Source organism: Girardinichthys multiradiatus, chromosome X, assembly GCF_021462225.1.
Source record: "Girardinichthys multiradiatus isolate DD_20200921_A chromosome X, DD_fGirMul_XY1, whole genome shotgun sequence".
NCBI lineage: Eukaryota > Metazoa > Chordata > Actinopteri > Cyprinodontiformes > Goodeidae > Girardinichthys > Girardinichthys multiradiatus.
In genome coordinates this window covers 26,347,042-26,368,383 of record NC_061817.1, presented here as the reverse complement: position 1 = coordinate 26,368,383, position 21,342 = coordinate 26,347,042, and the positions used below count along the sequence as shown (strand labels likewise).

Sequence of the window (21,342 nt, the reverse complement as noted above, 5' to 3'; positions counted from 1 at the left end):
GTAGAGGCTGGGGACTCTGGGTTTGACTCTTTCATCACCCAGGCTGAAGTCACCGAGGTGGTTAAAAAGCTCCGCGGTGGCAAGGCTTCGGGGGTGGATGAGATCCGCCCCTAGTACCTCAAATCTCTAGATGTTGTGGGGCTGTCATGGTTGACACTCCTCTTCAGCATCGCGTGGCGGTCGGGGACAGTGCCTCTGGACTGGCAGACTGGGGTGGTGGTCCCCCTTCATGAGAAGGGTGACTGGAGGGTGCGTTCCAACTACAGGGGGATCACACTCCTCAGCCTCCCTGGTAAGGCCTACGCCAGGGTAATGGAGAGGAGAGTCCAGCCGACCGTCGAACCTCAGCTTCAGGAGGAGCAGTGTGGTTTTCGTCCTGGCCGTGGAACACTGGACCAGCTCTATACCCTCTACAAGGTACTTGAGGGTTCATGGGAGTTTGCCCAACCGGTCCACATGTGTTTTGTGGACCTGGAGAAAGCATTTGACTGTGTCCCTCATGATGCCTTGTTTGGGGTGCTCCAGGAGTATGGAATCAGGGGCCCTTTATTAGGGACCATCCGGTCCCTGTACAAGCGGAGCAGGAGTTTGGTCCGCATTGCCGGCACTAAGTCGGACCTGTTCCCGGTGCGTGTTGGACTCCGGCAGGTCTGCCCTTTGTCACCCTTGAAATCCTGTCCATAAAAGTTATGAACAGGATTTCAAGGCTCTGGTTATTGGGACCAGAGGATTTTGTCTCTTCTTTTTGCAGATGACGTGGTCCTGCTGGCTCCCTCTAGCCAAGACCTACAGCATACGCTGTGGCGGTTCGCAGCCGAGTGTGAAGCGGCTGGGATGAGGATCAGCTCCTCCAAGTCAGAGGCCATGGTACTCGACTGGAAAAGGGTGGCTTGTCCTCTTCAGGTTGGAGGGGAGTTCCTGCCTCAAGTGGAGGAGTTCAAGTATCTCAGGGTCTTGTTCACAAGTGAGGGAAGAATGGAGCGGGAGATCGACAGACAGATCGGTGCAGCTGCCACAGTAATGGGGACACTGCCGGTCCGTTGTGGTGAAGAGAGAGCTGAGCCGAAAAGCGAAGCTCTCGATTTAATGGTTGGTCTACGTTCCTACCCTCGCCTATGGCCATGAACTTTGGGTCATGACCAAAAGAACAAGATCCCGGATACAAGCGGCTGAAATGAGCTTCCTCCGTAGGGTGTCCGGGCACTCCCTTAGAGATAGGGTGAGGAGCTCGGCCATTCGGGAGTGGCTCGGGGTAGAGCTGCTGCTCCTCCACATCGAGAGGAGCCAGTTGAGGTGGCTCGGGCATCTATATTGGATGCCTCCTGGACGCCTTCCTCGGGAGGTGTTCCAGGCACGTCCCACGGGGGAGGAGGCCCAGGGGACGGCCCAGGACACACTGGAGGGACTATGTCTCTCGGCTGGCCTGGGAACGCCTTGGGCTCCCCCCAGAGGAGCTGGAGGAGTTGTCTGGGGAGAGGGACGTCTGGGTGCCTTTGCTGAGCCTGCTGCCCCCTGCAACCCAGTCCCGGATAAGCGGAAGACGATGAGTACGAGTAAATGTTTAAATAATATATGCAGAATGTAGTATGCTGTCGTGAGGACTCCAAGCTATCATTAAAGCTTCATCAGCAATAGTTTTTAACTAGTTGATTAGATACCTGGAACAATGTCAACCTGAATTTAAACATCACTAGTACAGAAAAACATAGGCAGAGGTCTAAATCCAGCTACCTGAAGTATTAAGCAATCCCCAGATAACATGGGAGTCCTAATAACACAGACAGGTTATGAGGTGTGGAAACATGTCTAAATGTCTCTGTCTGATCAGAGGGGTTTTCCCAACAGGTGCTTCTATGGTGCATTCAAGTAAAACTCGTAATTGTCTATGTTACCAAATCAGCTCCAAAGTAATTTAAACAACTTTCAGGAGGTTTCATTGTTTTATAACTCATCTATCCTTCCACTGTCTATGCCCGCTTATCCTTTATTAAATAATGAAATCAAAACAAATATACAGCCAGTTGACCACTTTAGGAAATGTTACAACCTATTGATAAAATCAAATCATTTTCAGGAAATTTTACATTTCTTTGTTCACTGTTGAATAAACTAAAAAGATATTTATCCATTTGTGGCATGGCAAGAAAACCTGTGGCACTGCTAAGGCCTTAGGGATGCCTAGACTGCTTTTTAGAATGAAATGCTACACCATGGCATACACAATCATGAGGAAGACTGCTGACTTGACAGCTGTCCAGCAGACAGTCACTAACATCCCCTATAAGGAGGATAAGCCATAAAAGGTCATTGCAAAAGAAGCTGGCTTTTCACAGCAGTATGCAAGCACAATAATTGAAAAATTAATGGAAGGAAAGAGTGTAGTGAAAAAAGGCTTGAGAGGCTTGTACAGCAAAGCCCATTCAACAGCTTGGAAGATATTCACAAGGCATTGATTTCGGAGTCATTGCTTCAACAGCGACCACACACATACTTATTCATAATATTGGCTGCAACTTTTGAATTCTTTGTATTAAGCTGCTGTTGAACCAGAGACGATGTCTGAATCATCTGACCTGGGCTAAAGAGAAAAAGAACTAAACTGTTGCTCATTGGTACAAAGTCCTCTTTATAGATTAAATACATTTTGCATTTCATTTGTAAATTTCTGAGACTGGAGAAAGAGTGGAAAGGTACAAAATTGTTATGGTGAGGGTGATGATTATGATGCTGATTTAGGGAACCCGTCATCTGCTGGTGCTGGTCTACTAAATTTTTTCGAGGTCTAAGTCCAGCTGTCTGCCAGGGAATTTTAGAGCACTGCTTACAGTACTGTTAAAGCAACTTGAGCTTGCTTAACACCTCAGCAGAGTCACAGGACGACCATCACGCATTAACACTGTTCATGCAAAAGGAGACCCGTACAGTGCACACAGACTTTTAAGGAGGCTGACATTTATGCATTTAAAAAAATCTTTTTTTGTTGGCCTTATTCACTATTTCAGAGAAACTGAATTAGGGGTTTTCATTAGCTGTGAGTCATAATCGCTAAAATTATATAGTAATTCAAACATTTCTTTAGGTTAGTTTTAATCAGTTTGAGTGTAATTAATCCATACAATATATGAGGATTTCTTTTTAAATTGAATTACTGACATAAACTTTTTGATGACCTTCTAATGTAATTAGAGCTGGTTTCCGGTTGTAACCACAAAACCCTGGATCTCAATTAAAATACAGTTACATTTTAAATATCTTCATCATAATAAGCTATTTTACTAGTTACAATAAATAAAAGAAACAAAAGAAAGCTTAAAACACAAAGTCCCTTATTATACACTACTGATGTCAAATATGTATTTGATAGGTATTTAGTCAACTCAGAGGTAAGGAAACGACACAGTCAGTTTTACTTGCGGCAAGGGTAGCTCACACTTTGCAGTGCAAAACTACAAAGTATTAACACTCCTCCCTCTTTATTTATACATGCTTGGTCACACACAGTTCAAACAACATTCAAGGTGTGTGTGTGTGGGGTCAGAAAGGTTAGGGTTCATGTGTCTTGATTTCAGAGAAAGGAGTGGGGATTGGTACCAGTCCCTAGATGTTGCTGATAATAGCATAACTCACCCTTCTCTCCTATCTCTTTGTCTATGACAAGTGGGGGAAGAAAGCACTTAGAGCAGACACAAGTGATAAACAATATAAAAAGTCATAAAACCCTAACAGTATTGTACAAATCACAACAGAGAGCGAGATTGTGCAATAAGACAGTAATTGTTCTGATGGTGTGGCAGCTTGTTCTAAATTTTAGAAAGGTTTTTCTGAAAAGAAGAAATGCAAGTAATGCTGAAGGAGGTCAGGACGAAGTTACCTCCAGGTGCTGAAGATGATGATAGACTCTCTTAACAGGCTAAGAAGAAGACAATGTAATAGATAAGACACAGTTGTTTCTATCAAACTTCCTAAGCCACCCTTTCAAGAATAGAGAAAATACCTTCACAAAATAGTCATAATACATTTAGTTTTTTAATTGTAGCACTAATTGAAAACAAATACATTTTTATTTAAGAGAGGTCTAATTTATATCTAATACATATAATATTATGTGGTCCAAATTCAATTCAGATCAATCCAGTTTATTCTAATGTATCATATAATTTTGTAATCAGTTTTATGGCTCTAACTATTTTTTTTGTGCTAATTTTAGAATTAATGATCTTACAAAGGTTTTTTTTAATTTATTATTACACTTTGAAATTGCTGATGCAACATGAAAATGAAAGTCTGAACCAGTATTTGTATACTGCATTCATATATTTTGTTCCCATTGTCCTCTCAGTCCTCATTAACACACCTTCTGTGCGCAGTTAACCACCCTCTGATATTCATGGACTCTGATTGCAACATTGTAGCTGTCGGTCAGGATATTCCAAGCTCTTGCTTGGTTTCTTTTCGAACATCATACTTTTATAAGAGCTACGACTGTTTCAGCAATAACAATACTCAATGAATAGACTCTTAGGATACAAGGAGGTGTGTGGGTTGGGGCTTATGGAGAGATGCATCCAGAGCTTTAGTGATACTGAGGCAAGAAAAAAATGCACAAGAAAGTCTATTGAATGAAAAAATGAGTGTAGCTCTTTCACTACTTCTGCCCCATTTCCTCTGCTTTTACCTCTTCATCCGCCATGCCATACATGTTTGAGATCCATCCACCGCAGCTCGGCAGATCCTCCTTTCATTTGCATTCCCTTGGGGCGCACTTCCATTAAAATCCCTCCTCTTTTTTGACACCTCCTCCCTTTCCTTCTGTTTCTTCAAATAGGTATTTTTCCCTGGATTGGTCTTTCGGAGGGAGCCTTATTTATGGAGTAAGAACGCTGTCAAAAACAATGTGCATGTAAAGACGGAAATGTGTGCATATTAGTCAATAGTTGTGCATAAGTAAAATCCAAAAGAGGTATTGTATATTTTCTCTGTAAGAATACAAAATAAAATGTTACAGCTTCAAGAAATTACAAACACAAAGTTCAAGTTTACAGTTGTGGTTTATTCTTTATGAATACAATATGCTATAACAGTTTGTGAATGCAATTTCTTTTCTTTGAGAATACGAATTTACATCAGCGACTTGGCATCACGTGATCTCAGGCTCAGAATATAGTGGGTGGAGTTATACAATGATGTACAGTAGGTGGCGGTATGCACCTCTGAATTTGTTGCGAACCGCCAGCAGAAGAAGAAGCAGCACTAGCGCCAAAAGAACAGACCAAGAAACTACGGTACAAAGCCAGGTAATGTTAAAAAGTTTATATGTCTTAATGTCATTAATATATGCTCTTGGTCCATCATCTTGGCACTAGTGCTGGTGCTTCTTCTTCTCTTCTGCTGGCGGTTCGCAACAAATTCAGACCTGCATACTGCCACCTACTGTACATCATTGTATAACTCCACCCACTATATTCTGAGCCTGAGATCACGTGATGCCAAGTCGCTGATGTAAATTCGTATTCTCAAAGAAAAGAAATCGCATTCACAAACTGTTATAGCATAGTGTATTCATAAAGAATAAACCACAACTGTAGACTTGAACTTTGTGTTTGTAATTTCTTGAAGCTGTAACATTTTATTTTGTATTCTTACAGAGAAAATATGCAATACCTCTTTTGGATTTTACTTATGCACAACTATTGACTAATATGCACACATTTCCGTCTTTACATACACTGTTTTTGACAACATTCTTACCCCATACTTATTCCCCACTGACTACACAGCCTGTCTCCGCTCTCCCTGAGTCAGTAATCAAACACATTGCCTCTAATACACAGGCCATTACAAGAGCTCTGATGTTCCATCTGCACTGAGACGGCACAATGGTATCATTATTTAAACAGCTCGGCTGCTGCAGCAAGCAAGACACTACAATGCCAGAGCTCCAGCCTTAACTCACCCACCCCAGTAAATGGAGAAATGTTGGGATGATCTGACCTCACTGTGCTGCTGTAGTTGTAACAAGCTTAACAATATTATCCATCCAGAATGACTGCTTCTGTGTTAGCATTACAGTAGGCTCTCTTCCCACTGGGGCAGGGACCTTGTGGGCAGCTGAGCATCAATGCAAATGGAATGGAATCAGGTTGTTGTGATGGAATAATAACTAATGCTATTATCCTGTCTTTGGTAGCAACAGCCATACAAAAAAGGATTATAGAGATTAGTGATATGCAGGCCTAACTGAAGAATAACTGACTCGGTTGGGAGAGCAGAACTTTATCCAACAGTATATTGTATTTTCTGCAGTTTGGGTTATTGTGAGAGGCTTTTTGTGTACAGTACACATTTTTTGTGTAGTAGTGCATTAATTTCTGACCAAAACATTTTTCTACGCTTACTCTTTTAAAACACAGATAGCATTCATTTTCAAATGTTTTTTTTAAACCATGTGCTTGATTCATGCAAAAAGAGGACTCTTCCCTGTTAAAATGAAAAATTTTCTCATATAAAAAAGGAGACCGTGATCAATATTTATTAGCTTTTTCCACATTTAAAGTGACATTTATTCTGCAAAATGCAAGTAAAAACAAATGAGATAGGTGGGGAACAGTAAAAAAAAAAATGAGTTGCATAAGTCTGCACACCCTTAGACCATCTCATTGTACTAAGGTACCGGTCAGGAGAAATTTGCAAAATGTACAGCATCATATATATGCTGGTAAGAAGCCAACAATAACAGTAATGGAGCAGCAGGAGGTCTGGTTGTGTTTTGCATGTGAAAGCAAGGTCCAGTGTATGTCTAAGATAATGAGTAGGGGTTCAAGACAGGGACTTTTTGTCCAAACAAAATAATTAAACATGTTTTATTGAGGACAAGGTTTTGGGGGATTATAACCAGGTCTAAGTGTTATTTACTTTAGATGGAACGGGATTTTTATCATGTTGGATGAAATTTTGAACAGTTTTGAACCAAAACCTGCAGCTTTACTGCAGAAACTCACCTGAAGTGGGCTGTGGTTCAGATATGTCCTCAATAATTAGTGAACTTTTGCTAGGCAGAGTGATGAAATATTGCTAAAACGGTAAGTGGGCTGTCAACAGACTCGTACAAAAGAAGACTAAATGTTGAAACTGAATCAAAAGTTGCTTCAACAAAGTTTTAGTTTATGGATGTGTATACGTAAGCCACATATTGATTTGTAAAGGATAAATGTCCCATTAGAAGTGTAAAAAGTAAGTTTTAAAACATTTAATATGATGGTTGCTTTACTTTATCAGAGGCGTGCACACTTTTGAGTGACTCTGTATGTTGTGTTCAAATTTTTTATTTAGCTGTTATTAAATCGGCATCCTGTCAGGAAGGTTTGACAGTAAAAACACATCCTTCCTCTCAATAAACTCTAGATGGTATTTTAATGTTATATTCCGGTATACCTGCTATATTTTAAATTGAAAAGTAGGATAATTACAATCACTTTGTGGGTGATTACTTTTATGGAGGTGAAGAAGTAATTAATTCATTCATTCTCATGCTCATTTATTGTTACACTTTCTTGTATTGCTCCCTCTTGCCTAACTCCAGAGAGTACAAAAGAGTATCAGGTGTGACAAAGCTTCAGCGCTGATGACTCAGAGGGAGAATTACTTGGCGGCCGCCAGGCAGAGCAAAGGAATTTGTCATTTCTTGCAGTTTCAACTTATTCTACTACACTTCACTAAAGATGGTTCTCTAGAAATAATATTTATCTCAGACATGAGTGATACTAAATTTTTACAGGGCTGAGTTAAAGAAAAATGCTGCTGTTTTCTGTTTACTCCAATTTAACGAGGCTGTTTGAATTTATTTTTTTTATTTGATTACAAATATTTAATGCAGGATTTTGGCTCACTTTCTGATTTGTAAGTGAATGATTGCCATTCAGTTTTGCATGCCTCACCATGTCGGTTGCTAGGAGGCAGTCATTTTCTTCATAGCGGGAGCTTTGCTACTGAACCAACTATTGTTGATGCATCTGAGGCACAAACATCAATCCTAATAACATGGCAAATTCTGTCGCTTCATCGTCACATTTAAAGACTTCTTTCCTGCATGAAATAAAACTGACTGTCCCAATCTATTACTGTCAAGTCTAAAAATCAATTAAGTGTTTTCCCAAAGGAATACAGGTCCTTCTCAAAATATTAGCATATTGTGATAAAGTTCATTATTTTCCATAATGTCATGATGAAAATTTAACATTCATATATTTTAGATTCATGCACACTAACTGAAATATTTCAGGTCTTTTATTGTCTTAATACAGATGATTTTGGCATACAGCTCATGAAAACCCAAAATTCCTATCTCACACAATTAGCATATTTCATCCGACCAACAAAGAAAGTGTTTTTTAATACAAAAAACGTCAATCTTCAAATAATCATGTACAGTTATGCACTCAATACTGGTCGGGAATCCTTTTGCAGAAATGACTGCTTCAATGCGGCGTGGCATGGAGGCAATCAGCCTGTGGCACTGCTGAGGTCTTATGGAGGCCCAGGATGCTTCGATAGCGGCCTTTAGCTCATCCAGAGTGTTGGGTCTTGAGTCTCTCAACGTTCTCTTAACAATATCCCACAGATTCTCTATGGGGTTCAGGTCAGGAGAGTTGGCAGGCCAATTAAGCACAGTGATACCATGGTCAGTAAACCATTTACCAGTGGTTTTAGCACTGTGAGCAGGTGCCAGGTCGTGCTGAAAAATGAAATCTTCATCTCCATAAAGCTTTTCAGGCAGATGGACAGCATGAAGTGCTCCAAATCTCCTGATAGCTAGCTGCATTGACCCTACCCTTGATAAAACACAGTGGACCCAACACCAGCAGCTGACACGGCACCCCAGACCATCACTGACTGTGGGTACTTGACACTGGACTTCTGGCATTTTGGCATTTCCTTCTCCCCAGTCTTCCTCCAGACTCTGGCACCTTGATTTCCGAATGACATGCAGAATTTGCTTTCATCTGAAAAAAAGTACTTTGGACCGCTGAGCAACAGTCCAGTACTGTTTCTCTGTAGCCCAGGTCAGGCGCTTCTGCCGCTGTTTCTGGTTCAAAGTGGCTTGACCTGGGGAATGCGGCACCTGTAGCCCATTTCCCTGCACACGCCTGTGCACGGTGGCTCTGGATGTTTCACTCCAGACTCAGTCCACTGCTCCGCAGGTCCCCCAAGGTCTGGAATCCGGCCCTTCTCCACAATCTTCCTCAGGGTCCGGTAACCTCTTCTCGTTGTGCAGCGTTTTCTGCCACATCTTTTCCTTCCCACAGACTTCCCACTGAGGTGCCTTGATACAGCACTCTGGGAACAGCCTATTCATTCAGAAATTTCTTTCTGTGTCTTACCCTCTTGCTTGAGGGTGTCAATAGTGGCCTTCTGGACAGCAGTCAGGTCGGCAGTCTTACCCATGATTGGGGTTTTGAGTGATGAACCAGGCTGGAGTTTTAAAGGCCTCAGGAATCTTTTGCAGGTGTTTAGAGTTAACTTGTTGATTCAGATGATTAGGTTCATAGCTCGTTTAGAGACCCTTTAATGATATGCTAATTTTGTGAGATAGGAATTTTGGGTTTTCATGAGCTGTATGCCAGCTTGGAAAATGTTTCCAAACATCACATCCCCTGGACATGAAAAATGGTCTTTTAAAAATTAGAACAAACATAATTGATTATGCATCAACATTTATTATTTTTTTAAGAATGTCGCTGTCAAGTTAAGGCCTACCCCCATATAAAATAAATATTTTTCCCCCATTCAATGCCAGTTGAATTACAGTATAGAGGGTTCTTTTTTTTTTTTTTTTTTTTTTTAGAAAAAACAGTCAAATGTAGATTTTGTTATTATCTGAGGATTGGAGTGTCAAAATTAGCAACAAGACTGATGTAATGTTGCTAAAAAGTTGCCAATAAGGTATCACTTTATTTTTCCATATTTACAATTTGACAGATTTACATAATCGATCTTCACCTTGTGGAAATAATGACCATACATTTTATGACAACACAAGAGCATGAAATGAACACAAATCAAATTGCAATGGTAGGTTGTGTTTGTCTGTTGCAATTAATTGAACAAAATAATACAGAAGAGACACTGGTTGCCCTGCTTTGTTTAAAAGAAAAATGAAAAACTTGAAGAAAAAAAAAATATTAATGGCAAAAAAGAAATACAATTGGGAAACATTTATGGCACTTATGTCAAAGGAACAATTATGCAAAAGTGAAATATATATTTAAAAATGCCCAGGGAGACAGGAGGGGAACACAAAGCTTTTTAGTCCTCCCTCTATGGCTGGAGAGGGTTTGACTGTTCTTGATGACCATGTCTGCCAAAGCAAGCAGATCCTAATCACAGTGATTATCATAATGATCCAATAGAAAAGGATAATGAGGTTATTTGCTTTGGATCAAGGCAGCCTGTAAATTAATGGCTAACAAAACAAAGCATAGGATCAGAAACAAGATGACAGAGCAGTGTGGCCAAGTGTGACTCTGTCACCATTTTATTTAGACAATCACAGGTTTTTCTTTGTGTTGTTACAGCTGACTGTCATTTGCCTACTTCCCTGATCTTCTTCAGCTCAGCCTCCTGACCTTTTTACCGTTGCTTTAAAATTGCTTTTCCATTCTCCCATTTTGCTCACGACTTATAGGGACATGACGTTCTGCTCCATTAAAAGAGAAACATTGATGATAATAACAGTGGATGTGATCAGTGTAAAAGGTCAGCTCGTGGCCTTGGGCATCTAACATTCTTTGGTAGGGAGAGCAGGACTGGTGAGGACACCAATCTTACGCCCCCTAAAGACTCCTAACCTCCATGCACACTCCTCCACCAAGAGGCAGACTGACTTATAAACAAGAAAGAGTAAACCCTTCTTTCATTGCTTTTTTCTTTTTTACTCTTTCTTTTCTCACTTATCTGTTTTTGTAATATAGCTCACTTATTTTCTCACATTTATGTCTTACACAGAATACAATCAATACAGTTCTTGTCCTTATTGCCTGTTATACAGAATTTGTTTCTTTGTTCACCCCCTTATTTCTCTATTCATTGTCATTCATTCACACATCCTCTCATGCAACCACAGTAGACTGAATGTTTTGTAATGTAACCTTGTTTTTTCAAAACTCAAAATGGAGTCAATGTGTCCACTGTGCACTTTTTTTCTGGTTCCCACCTCTTCACTCTCAGCCAGCCAGCCAGTCACTCTCATCTCTTTTTTTCTCTGCCATCTTCAGAGACCACTGTTTTGGAGTATAGTGAAAACCTTTTCAACACTCTTATTAAAGTAATATCAGATGGAAAGTTAAAGTAAAAAATCTGACAAAGAATCCATGCCTTTGCAGTGTTATATTGCATGTCTTTTGCTGTTTTAGAGCTTTTCCACTTATCTTTGTCTCCCCTGCTGTCCTTCTGAACATGTTGTCTGCCAGCTATTATTCACAGGGAATGCTTACAAATGAACTCATATTAGGGCAGAATCTTCATTAGTGTAGAAGATGTGCCTGAGTTGAACATTTCCTAGAAATAAATGCTGATGTAAAGAACAGCTGCTGCAGTCAGCTTTGTTCTGCTTGCCTTGAATCTCCTCCTGTTTAGTGTCTGCAGCTCTCTCTCTTTCTGTCTTGCTTGTACTTTACAACGTTCAACATATTAATCCGTGCACCCAGGCAGGTTGCTGAATGTTCTGGCATTGCCACTAGGGAGGGGGTTAAATATCAGAAAAGGTCATAAAAAGGAGGGGCTGCAGAGTTCGAAGGAAAGCCAAATCAGGGATGATGATGTAGAGTTGGAAGAAACCACTTAGTTATACAAAAATTTCCATCTTTGCTTCATGTGGAGTGAAATACAGACATGATTGCAAATACATAAATGAAAGTTACAGGAGGGGTAATAATCCCAAGCAATACATTTATATATGGTTGAAATTTATAATCTGGGCTAAAACTATTGTAAAATGTTTTTGCGTTATAATTGTTATTGTGTCATGCAACCAAACTAACAGTATACAAATTGGTATATTTTCCTCTTCCTACATCGTTAACCCTTTGATTCATACATGATTAGAATAACCATTTCAGGTATTTTTGAGGTTTGTGTATTATTGCCCCAAACATAATGAAACATATCAAGCAGGGTTTTTAATTTTTTGGTTTTAAATTTGAAATTGGATAGTTATGCAAGAAATATGAACATATTGTACACGGAATAACAGCTTTATATAGATTCTTTAATATCTATGTCACTCAAAAAATAAAAGTATAATAACTCATACAGTGGTTCTGGATCCAGTTATTTCAAAAATGAAGCTTTAAATAAAAAAGTGAAGAAATGCCTCAACTAAAGCATTTTAGAAGAAAAATGTATTTTAGACATTTTAGAGTGCTGCTGAAGTATAAAAATTCAATAATAAAACATCCTTTGTTAGGCTTCGCATTTTCTTGTACATGTTGCAAGAAACTGTTGTCAATAGGTAAAATCTAGTGTTCAGATCTGCTGTAGTTCTTCCAGGCATAGATTCAAAAATGTGTTGGTAACATTCCCCAAAGATTTTGATCCATATTGACACGACGCCACCTGGTTACTGCAGGTTTCTTGGCTGCATATCTATAATGGGAATCCATTGTAACACATCCCAAAGGTGTTCGATTAGATGGAGACCTGACAAAGGTGGAGGCCATTGGACCACAGGGAACTCAATGTCCTATTGAAGAAAACAGTTTGAGACAATTTTAGCTTTGTAAGATGAGGTGGTGCATTTTTCAGCTGAAGTAGCCATCAGAAAATGGGAATGCTATGGTCATAAAGGAATAGACAGGGTGAGGAACAGTACTCAGATAGGCTGTAGTGTTTATTCAAACTGTGCCAAGGAAATATGAAGACTACTTTAAACCTAAATCTGCCACATGTCTGAATTATTTTGGGCTCAACTGTATATAGGCACCAGTGACCAGAGTGGGATAAATGAAATAACTATGGTGAACACCTAGATTCTAATGAGAAGCTGCCTTTTTTCCACATACTGGTCTTCAAGTATTCTATGAGAATGTAGGTTGACAAGGATCATAAATACAAAACCAAGATGATCATTATTTATTGGCCAAATTGTTTAATGTCCGTTGCTAAGGTTCAAAATGTTGTACACTGTATGCATAAATATTTTTACCTAAGAATCTTTGTAATTGTCTGTTTTCATATAACACTCTTGAAACAACCACATACCTAATTAAGAGCATTCCACTTTGAAGTAAATGAATGCAAGAATGTGCGAGATACAGCTCAATCAAAGTTTGTAAATGTTGATGTGTGCACAAACTTCTATTACCTCCTATAATTAAATAAAGAGGCAAACTTACCTTGAATTCATGCTCAAATCTTGTCCCAAACACACACATCCAGGCCAATCTGTCTGTTTCATCAGCAAACTCAGCAGGAGGAGTATTAGCTATAACAACACCATCTTTCTGGTTATCTGTCTTTCAGCCCCTGCAGGCTGTACTGTCAAAGAATCAGAGCTCAAGTTCCAGAAATTGATTTATATCATTAAGCAAATGAGATGTGTGAGCCCTTCAGCACTGCTGACTATGTCATCACTTTTCACTGCCTCAAACTGTATTTGTGGCCATGCTGGTAAACAGGCACAGCGGACACATATTTTTTTCTGGAATACAACTCTGTTAATAGGCTTCCAAACATATGTAGCATGTCTGATTCAATAACGCTTCTAAACACTTCAGAATGATGAGCTGGTGGTGTCAACAGCTGTTTCCATCACCTCTTGCTTAAATTGGCTTCAGCTCTGTCACCTGATCAAGGCACTTAACCATCGCAGGATAAACCAACTCTTTTCTTTTTCTCTCTCACTACAATGTCAACTGCACTATACCACTTCTGAGCCTCTTAGCTTTACTCAGTCCTGAGTTTTTACATATTGCACTGATAAAAGTGGTGTAAGACAGGATTATAGACAGTGATAGAGAAGAATAAAAGCAGAATGACTCCTATGTATTCTTATAGCCCCCTTTTCATTGTTTATGATTTTTAACCTGTTGTTTTTAACCTTTCTGTCTACAGGGTCACCCTCAGAGAGGGTTTGAGCTGAGGAAATTCCACCCCACTCACCCGTGCCTGCTGACCACCTTTAGGCTTTAGTGTCATCCTTTTGCCTGGGTCCCTGCTAAGCTTCAAACATGGCTCTTGTGTTCTGGATCATCTTGAGCTGTTCTGTGGCTTTTAGTAATATTGCTCCATCCTCTCAGGGTAGGTTTTATCTCCATGGTGTAATATTTCTCTTATATTAAAAATCCTGTGAAAAAGTGTTTGCCCCCTTGCAAATTTTTTCTGTTGCTTTTTTGTCAAACCTAAATGTTTTAGATCATCAAACACTGTTTAATATTAGACAAAGACAATCTGAGTAAATGCAAAATGCAATTTTCAAATAATAAATGTATTTATTGAGAGAAAAAAGCTAGGGGTCAAGCATGAGTGGCCTGTTTAATCATGCAGTATTCAGAATCTGAATCAGATTTAAGTCAAAGACTTTGACTAGGTCACTCTAAAACTTTTTGTTTCATATCATTTATTTTGAGTTGTTCAGTGGACTTTTCGTAGTGTTTCCGATCATTATCTTGCTGCATAACCCAAGTGTACTTACGTTCAGATATTCTGGAGGTTTTGGGCTTTGAGCTGAATGGATGTAATTTTTGCCCAGTCTTTTTCTTATTGTTCAGTTATGAACATTGACCTTAACTGAGACAATTGAAGGTCTGCAGTGCTTTAGATGCTGTTCTGGGTTGTTTTGTGACCACTTGGACGAGCCATCAATGCGCTCTTGGAGTCATTTGAGTGGGCCAACCACTTCTGGGGAAGTTCACCTCTGTTCCATGTTTCCTCCATTTGTGTATTATGTCTTTCACTGCTGTTTGCTTCCCCAAAGCCTTAAAATGGCTTGTAACCCTTTCAAGTCTGATAGATGTCAAGGACTTTGTTTCTCATCTGTTCTTGAATTTCTTTTGATCAGCGCATGATGCATTGCTATTTCAGATATTCTATCCTACTTCATGTTGTCAGACAGGTTCTGTTTAAATCTGGGTGTGGCTGGTGAAATTGAAGCAAAAAATGGTTAATTTACAAATTAATGATTTTTCAAAGGAGGGGTGGTTACTTTTTCACATAGGGCCTGGTTAGTTAGAATAACTATTCTCTAAAAACATGAAATTTGTATTTGAAAACTGCTTTTTGTCTTTATTTGGGTTATCTTTGTCTAATTTCAAAGCTTGTTTGATCATCTCAAACATTTGAAAGTGACCAAAGGGAAAAATAATTTTTATAGCTTTGTATAAGGAAGCTAAATAAAGCTTGTACCTGTTATTTTGTAAATAAAATGTGTTTATAATGTGTCTATTCCCTGAGTTACCTTGCAATGCTGGGTAGAAGCTCCTAAGCACTTTTCCCTGTTGTAGCTCTGATGGAATTATTGCAAATGAGAATGTAATATTTATATGTTAGCTCTTTGATGGAGGTTGTAAGCATATTGACTTGCTGACCAGGGTAGAAAAGCTGTACTTCATTAACTGTTTCTCATATGAGACAGAGCGAGGATGTGTGTGCAAGGTGGGAAGTGATGTGAGAGTGTCAATAAAATTTCTTCTCATCTTGGTGTGAGTTGGAGCGTGGCAAGAGAATAGGAGGGAATCCGTGCATGTAATGGTGCCATATGTGTGACCTCCTTGAATGTGCCATGTACCATAAGATATTGCATTTTCTGTGTGCGTGCGCGCGTCGTTGTAAGCTTGGCAGCAGGTGACCTGGTTGGGCTCAAGTGATGCTGGTCGGTTTGTGTGTGTATATGTGTCTGAAGATGTGTATGAGAGACTGAGTGGAGATTGCAGAGAGGATGAAAAGGAGGGGCTGTTGAGTGTCCTGCTAGTGGCCCGCCACACAGATAGCAGCACACCATCTGCTGTATGATCTCAGTCGGCTCCGTGCCAGCAATCTGCTGGGTGATGGACAGCTGGGATGGAGAGGAGGGGCTTCGGCAAGTCAGGGTCACCACATGGAGTAGTGACGAAGGCGGAGTTTAAGAACATGCAGGGGAAAGAGAGTGACATTAAAATGTGTTTATATCCACTTGTGTAAGTATTGGCTTCATCATTCTCTTTGTGAGCGCTCTGATTTGGAAGCTTAATTTCTTATTTGAGTAGGTACTGTTCTTTCCATCTTAATTTGGCTGCTTTCTGAAAATTGGATTTGCATCCATTCTGCCTCACTCCATTTGTTCTCTGGTATTATGTGCATGGCTGTGAGTATTTGTGTGAAGATGAGCCTAAAATTTCTGCATGACCGAGCTCTTCGGGATTATTAATAATGCATTAATAAATCAATTGAATATTATATCTATTAAGCCCAGGAGCACAGGAACAGCATTTGGTTTGATGAAGTTAAGATTTCTTTAAAAATAAATAATGGCACATGATCATGCACACCCACACTGTTGTGGTGCTCAGAATATTGGCAGTCAAAGTTTGGCAGAGAGTCATTGTCTCTATTGTAGTGTGACCAGAGGAGCGAGAGAAAATGAAAAAAAAAACCAAAAAAACAGAAAAACAAGGAAAGTAGGTCCTAAAGGAAAGGAACAGGGTTTTGATGTGATGAGAGCTGTGGAAATCAGTCTCAGACTAATCAAAGCTCATTTGAAAACTGACATGAGCATCACACATGGCTTCACTGTCTAATGTGTACTCTCCCTTGGTGCTCTCTCTGACTAATCTGCTAGGCTTTAACCCCACTCTGCTCCTGGCTGCACAGTCTAATATTTACCACTAACTCTCACATATTTATTCTCCTCTTAAATCTGCTCTTTAGTAAAAAAAATATCCCAAACCAGCATGAGCTTAGTAGGAATACTTCTTTCCCACAAACCCCATCTTGTATCATGAAAATATATCCACTTAAATCACTGTAGTTCATTATTTTTCCCATAAACGCAGGAGCTCCATGAAGCTGTAAAATCTGTTGGTATTCTCAGGAAATTCAGTCAGAATCATAGCTGTATCTACAAATCCCTCCCAGCCATGTGCACCCAGCAGAATCAATATCAGACGGACACAAATACTTTTCCCCCTTTATGTTACATCTGCAAACATTAATGTATTACTTGGATTTTATGTCAAAGATCAATACAGACTAGCACATAATTGTGACAAGGAAAATGATTTGAGGTTTAAATTTTACTATTAAAATAAATGTTTATTTCAAATATAAATGTGAAATGTGTGCTGTGCAGTGGTCAATGCTTTGGAGAACAACCTTTTGCGGCAAGCCTTTTAGGGGGCGTCTCTGCCTATACTTTTTTTTAAATATTGCTCAAGCTTATAGTAATTTTGGATGAACGTTTCTTGCCACAAATGAGGGTTTGCTGTCTCCCCTTATGGCAAACTGCAAACAAGACGTCTTACATCATTTCTTAATCAGTGGCTCTTTTGTTGCCACTCTTTCATTAAAGCCAGATTTGAGTATGAATATTGGTGATCTTATCAACTGATTCTTCCACCTGACCTTTGGATCTCTGCTCTCCTCCAGAGTTACCATGGGCTTCTTGGCTGCTTCTCTTTAAAGTCCTCTATGTAATGTCCAGAGCTTAAGATATAGTCTTATAAACTAACTTTGCTTGAAACGTAATCAGAACCATATTCCTGACCTGTTTGTGTTTAGTCATTGGTCTTAATGATAGTGTGTGTTCATGAATGTTCTCTAATAAAAACTGAGGCCTTTACAGAACAGTTGTATTCATACTGAGGTGGTGGCACTGGATTTTATTTCAGTGTATCAAAATCGAGGGGCTTTATACAAATCATGCCATTCTTTTGTGATGTTTACTTTAAAAATATATCATTCTACCACATAATTAAGTTCTACTTTGCCTATGTCTGACATATAAAATCCATATGAAATCGATTGAAGTTTGTGGTTGTAACATGACAAAATGTGAAGGACATGAATACTTTTACAAGGCTTTGTACCTTGACAAAGTGAATGTCATACTGACTTGATGCTTGAGAATGTACCCTACTTGATGCACTGTGCCAATGATGTAAAAACCCATTAGGCTTGCTTAATGTGGCAGGCACAGGAGGCAGCTGTGCTTTACATGATGAAGCCCTGACACAGAACTTTCATTTACAAAAGCATTGGTGTAAACATGGGGGTTTGTATTTATGTGCACTAGTGACGGCAGGCAAACTATTACGGGACAATTTGTACTTTCTTCCTTTCAAACTGTAAATGTAATTTTGCAAACCCTCCCTATGCTGGATATTTGCACGTACAGCTTGTATGTGGATGTGTAGTGACGTGCACCCACAGCAGACTAGGTGTGTGGGTCCAAGTGTGTGCTTGTGCCAGTTATACGTTGATGCCAGTGCCAGATGACTGGTTGAATCTGTTCTCATCTCCCCTGTATTTAAGCCTTTGCTCTAAGATCAGTCGTGTGGAAAGGCCCCTGGCCCTTAAGTGCACAGGCAGACATTTTTTATCGGTCTACCCCTCCACTCTCCTGTTTTTTTCTTCCCATGCTCATTCCCCTGAACAGCAGCTATTATTTAAAGATGTGGGACTAGCTGTTTTTAAACATCTTTTCGACAAAGTGCCTGCTTCCCCAACTGTCTGTAGTCAGTGACATAATGTCTGGATGCAGCTTGATCTCAGTGTTTTATTTTGCTCTCTGTAAGGCAGGGATAATCTGCTATTTTTCATTTAAGTGCAAAGTGAAGAATTAATCACACCCTTCTAAAGCTGCACAATGTATTCAAACACAGTTGTAATCGCAATATCAGTGTGTCCCATATAACAATTGGAAAGGATTGCCTGGACTCAGTATTTGGTAGAATTTTATATTTCACGTGTCATTATTGCAAATTCTGCATGTCTGTAATAGATGTGGCGTGTTCACTGGAGATTTTATCTGGCTCTAACGAATACACTTTATGGACGTTTGAAGTGGCTCAGATTTTCAAGCTCACAAAAAATGGTGAGCACATTGTGATGGAGTGGCAGAGAATAAAGAAAATTGATACATCATAACTGATACTGTCAATGCAATATTAAGCAATAGTATGGCTCTACACTCTTCCCACGCCTGGGCAGCCAAAGAGTTAAAATTTAGAAAGAAGACCCATAAAAACTCTGACCTTAAACAACACTAAATATTGAATTTTTAGACCTAAAATAGGCTTTTGTTCTGCTACTAAAGTTGCCAACCTTTGACCTATTCACAAATGCATAAGAACCAAGTCGCCAGCTGCAATAGCAATTGTTGTAAATATGAATCTGAGAATATTATTTAATTAATATTTGAATATTAATATTTTAATATTTTACCAAATAATATTCCGGTCTGTTAAGGATTGTCCTGTGAATACCAGCCCCATTACGGCAATGGTATTAGGACAGAATAGAAAGGTGTGAGACGAGCTCAGGCATTATTGAACAGCATAAACTCTGCACACATATGGAATGAATTCACACAATTTCTTAAAATACAAGAATTTATTAACAAAAATAAGTCAACTCAAAGTCAAACATATTTCAATCAACAAACTCTTTACTATGCTAAAATAATCCAACTAAACTACCAAGCAGAATTAAAGAATAATGAAGACTAATGGACTATGTACAATATAAACAAGTTGATTAAAGATGATTAGAAATCATGACCAAAAGAGTGATGCAACATTACCATGCAATGTTTATGTTTGAGAACCAAGGATTATCTTGAAGAATCTGGAAGTGAAGTGAAGTTAGTTTTGGAACTAACTTAGAAAATAATCAGCAACCTTTAGACAACCCTTCACAATGCAAGATCAGATTAAATATTATTTTAATAAAATAATGTTTTAAGCAATGTTCTGGTTAAAACCACCCTTTAAATAAAGTTTATCTTAGCTTTAAAACATACAAAGAACATGAACCGGCCTGGGTGCTACAGGTAGCATGCTAGCACCAAGATAGCAGAGTTCCACAAAACAAACTTCATAACATGAAAACGTTTAGATCATTTCATCCTAAACCAATCTGTTAATCTGCCCAAAACCCAACCTCTGAACCTGTTGAGGGAATGTTGTCCAAAGGCGAAGTTTGAAGAAGATATCCGTCGTGAACAAGAGTTAGCTTCCCGCTAACTTCTTCAGTTTCTTCCGATCCGAAGGTGCGTTTGTTCTGTGAACAAAAGTTAGCTTCCCGCTAACTTCCTCAGTTTCTCCCGATCAGAAGGTGACCAGCTGTTCGTTACCATAAACACGGTTGCGGCCGTCGTCTTTCCTCCAGACTCGGCTTGTCGAAACAGCTTCTCCACCGGGGCTTCTCTTGGAACACCGTTTGCTTCTGTGGGGCCTCGAAGAGAAAATGTAAGCAACTCTTACACCTTAATTTCTCCGTTCATGAATGAAAATACCGGATACACAGACAGTATTTCATTCTACTTAACTTTTGCAAATGATCGGTGATCGGTCCTTGGATCCAGTTGAATTTGTCTTTTTTGCCAGCAAAAGACATTCAGCGCGCTGTGTTCCCTCCTGACCGGTCCCTCTGGCAGGCCGTATGGAAGAGAAAGACTTGTGGAAAGGTGGGGCTTTTATTTGGGTATTGGCACCACAGGAAGTCCGCAGTTACCCCCTTTCCTGGCTGTGCTGGAAGAAGGTTAATGCACTTTATTTTGAAAGGTTCCAGGAAAGTATGTACCGGAGTTTTAGTGTTGAAAACCCATGGCTCTGTGGTCCCAACACAATACAATCCAGAGAAATTCAATAAAGCTGTGATGCCCATAAACTTACTACATGCACTTAGGTCCTTTATCCTTTATCTTTTAATCCTTACTGCCTTAAGGTATGGTATGTTAAAAAAAATCTGAATCCGGTAAAACCTAAAAGAATCTTTTATTAAAAAGAATTCTTTAATTTAAAAATTGTATCTGATCCTGTTGTAAAATTGTTGCTTTTCTGTATGAATTTTATGTGTCCTGATAGACTGAATTAAAATCATGCATATGTTTCCTCATTCTAGGAGTGACATCTTCACTAATGATACACTTTTTTTCCTGGAAAAATGAACACAGTTATCACGTTTTATAGCTAATTCACTGCAAATTTTCCTTTTCAAATAAAACAATAAATTAGATGTTGACTTCAGCTGCCAGCGGTCTAATAATATGCAAAACTTATTTTCCCCGCTGTGTCTTTGTTCTTGCATCTCTAGGGATTGATTTTGTCAGCAAAGTATTCTCTCAAACAAAATAACACAACATAGCTACTAGAT

The 21,342-nt window shown here is 39.3% G+C and overlaps 1 protein-coding gene across 1 annotated transcript in view; it reads left to right on the top strand.

The window, feature by feature from the left end:
• LOC124862873 (adhesion G protein-coupled receptor L1-like) overlaps nucleotides 1-21,342 on the top strand; it is a 133,237-nt gene that overhangs the window by 37,541 nt on the left and 74,354 nt on the right. The window contains 1 exon segment of the mRNA XM_047357054.1: nucleotides 14,107-14,292. Coding sequence (XP_047213010.1) covers nucleotides 14,223-14,292 — 70 coding nt within the window. The 5' untranslated portion in view covers nucleotides 14,107-14,222.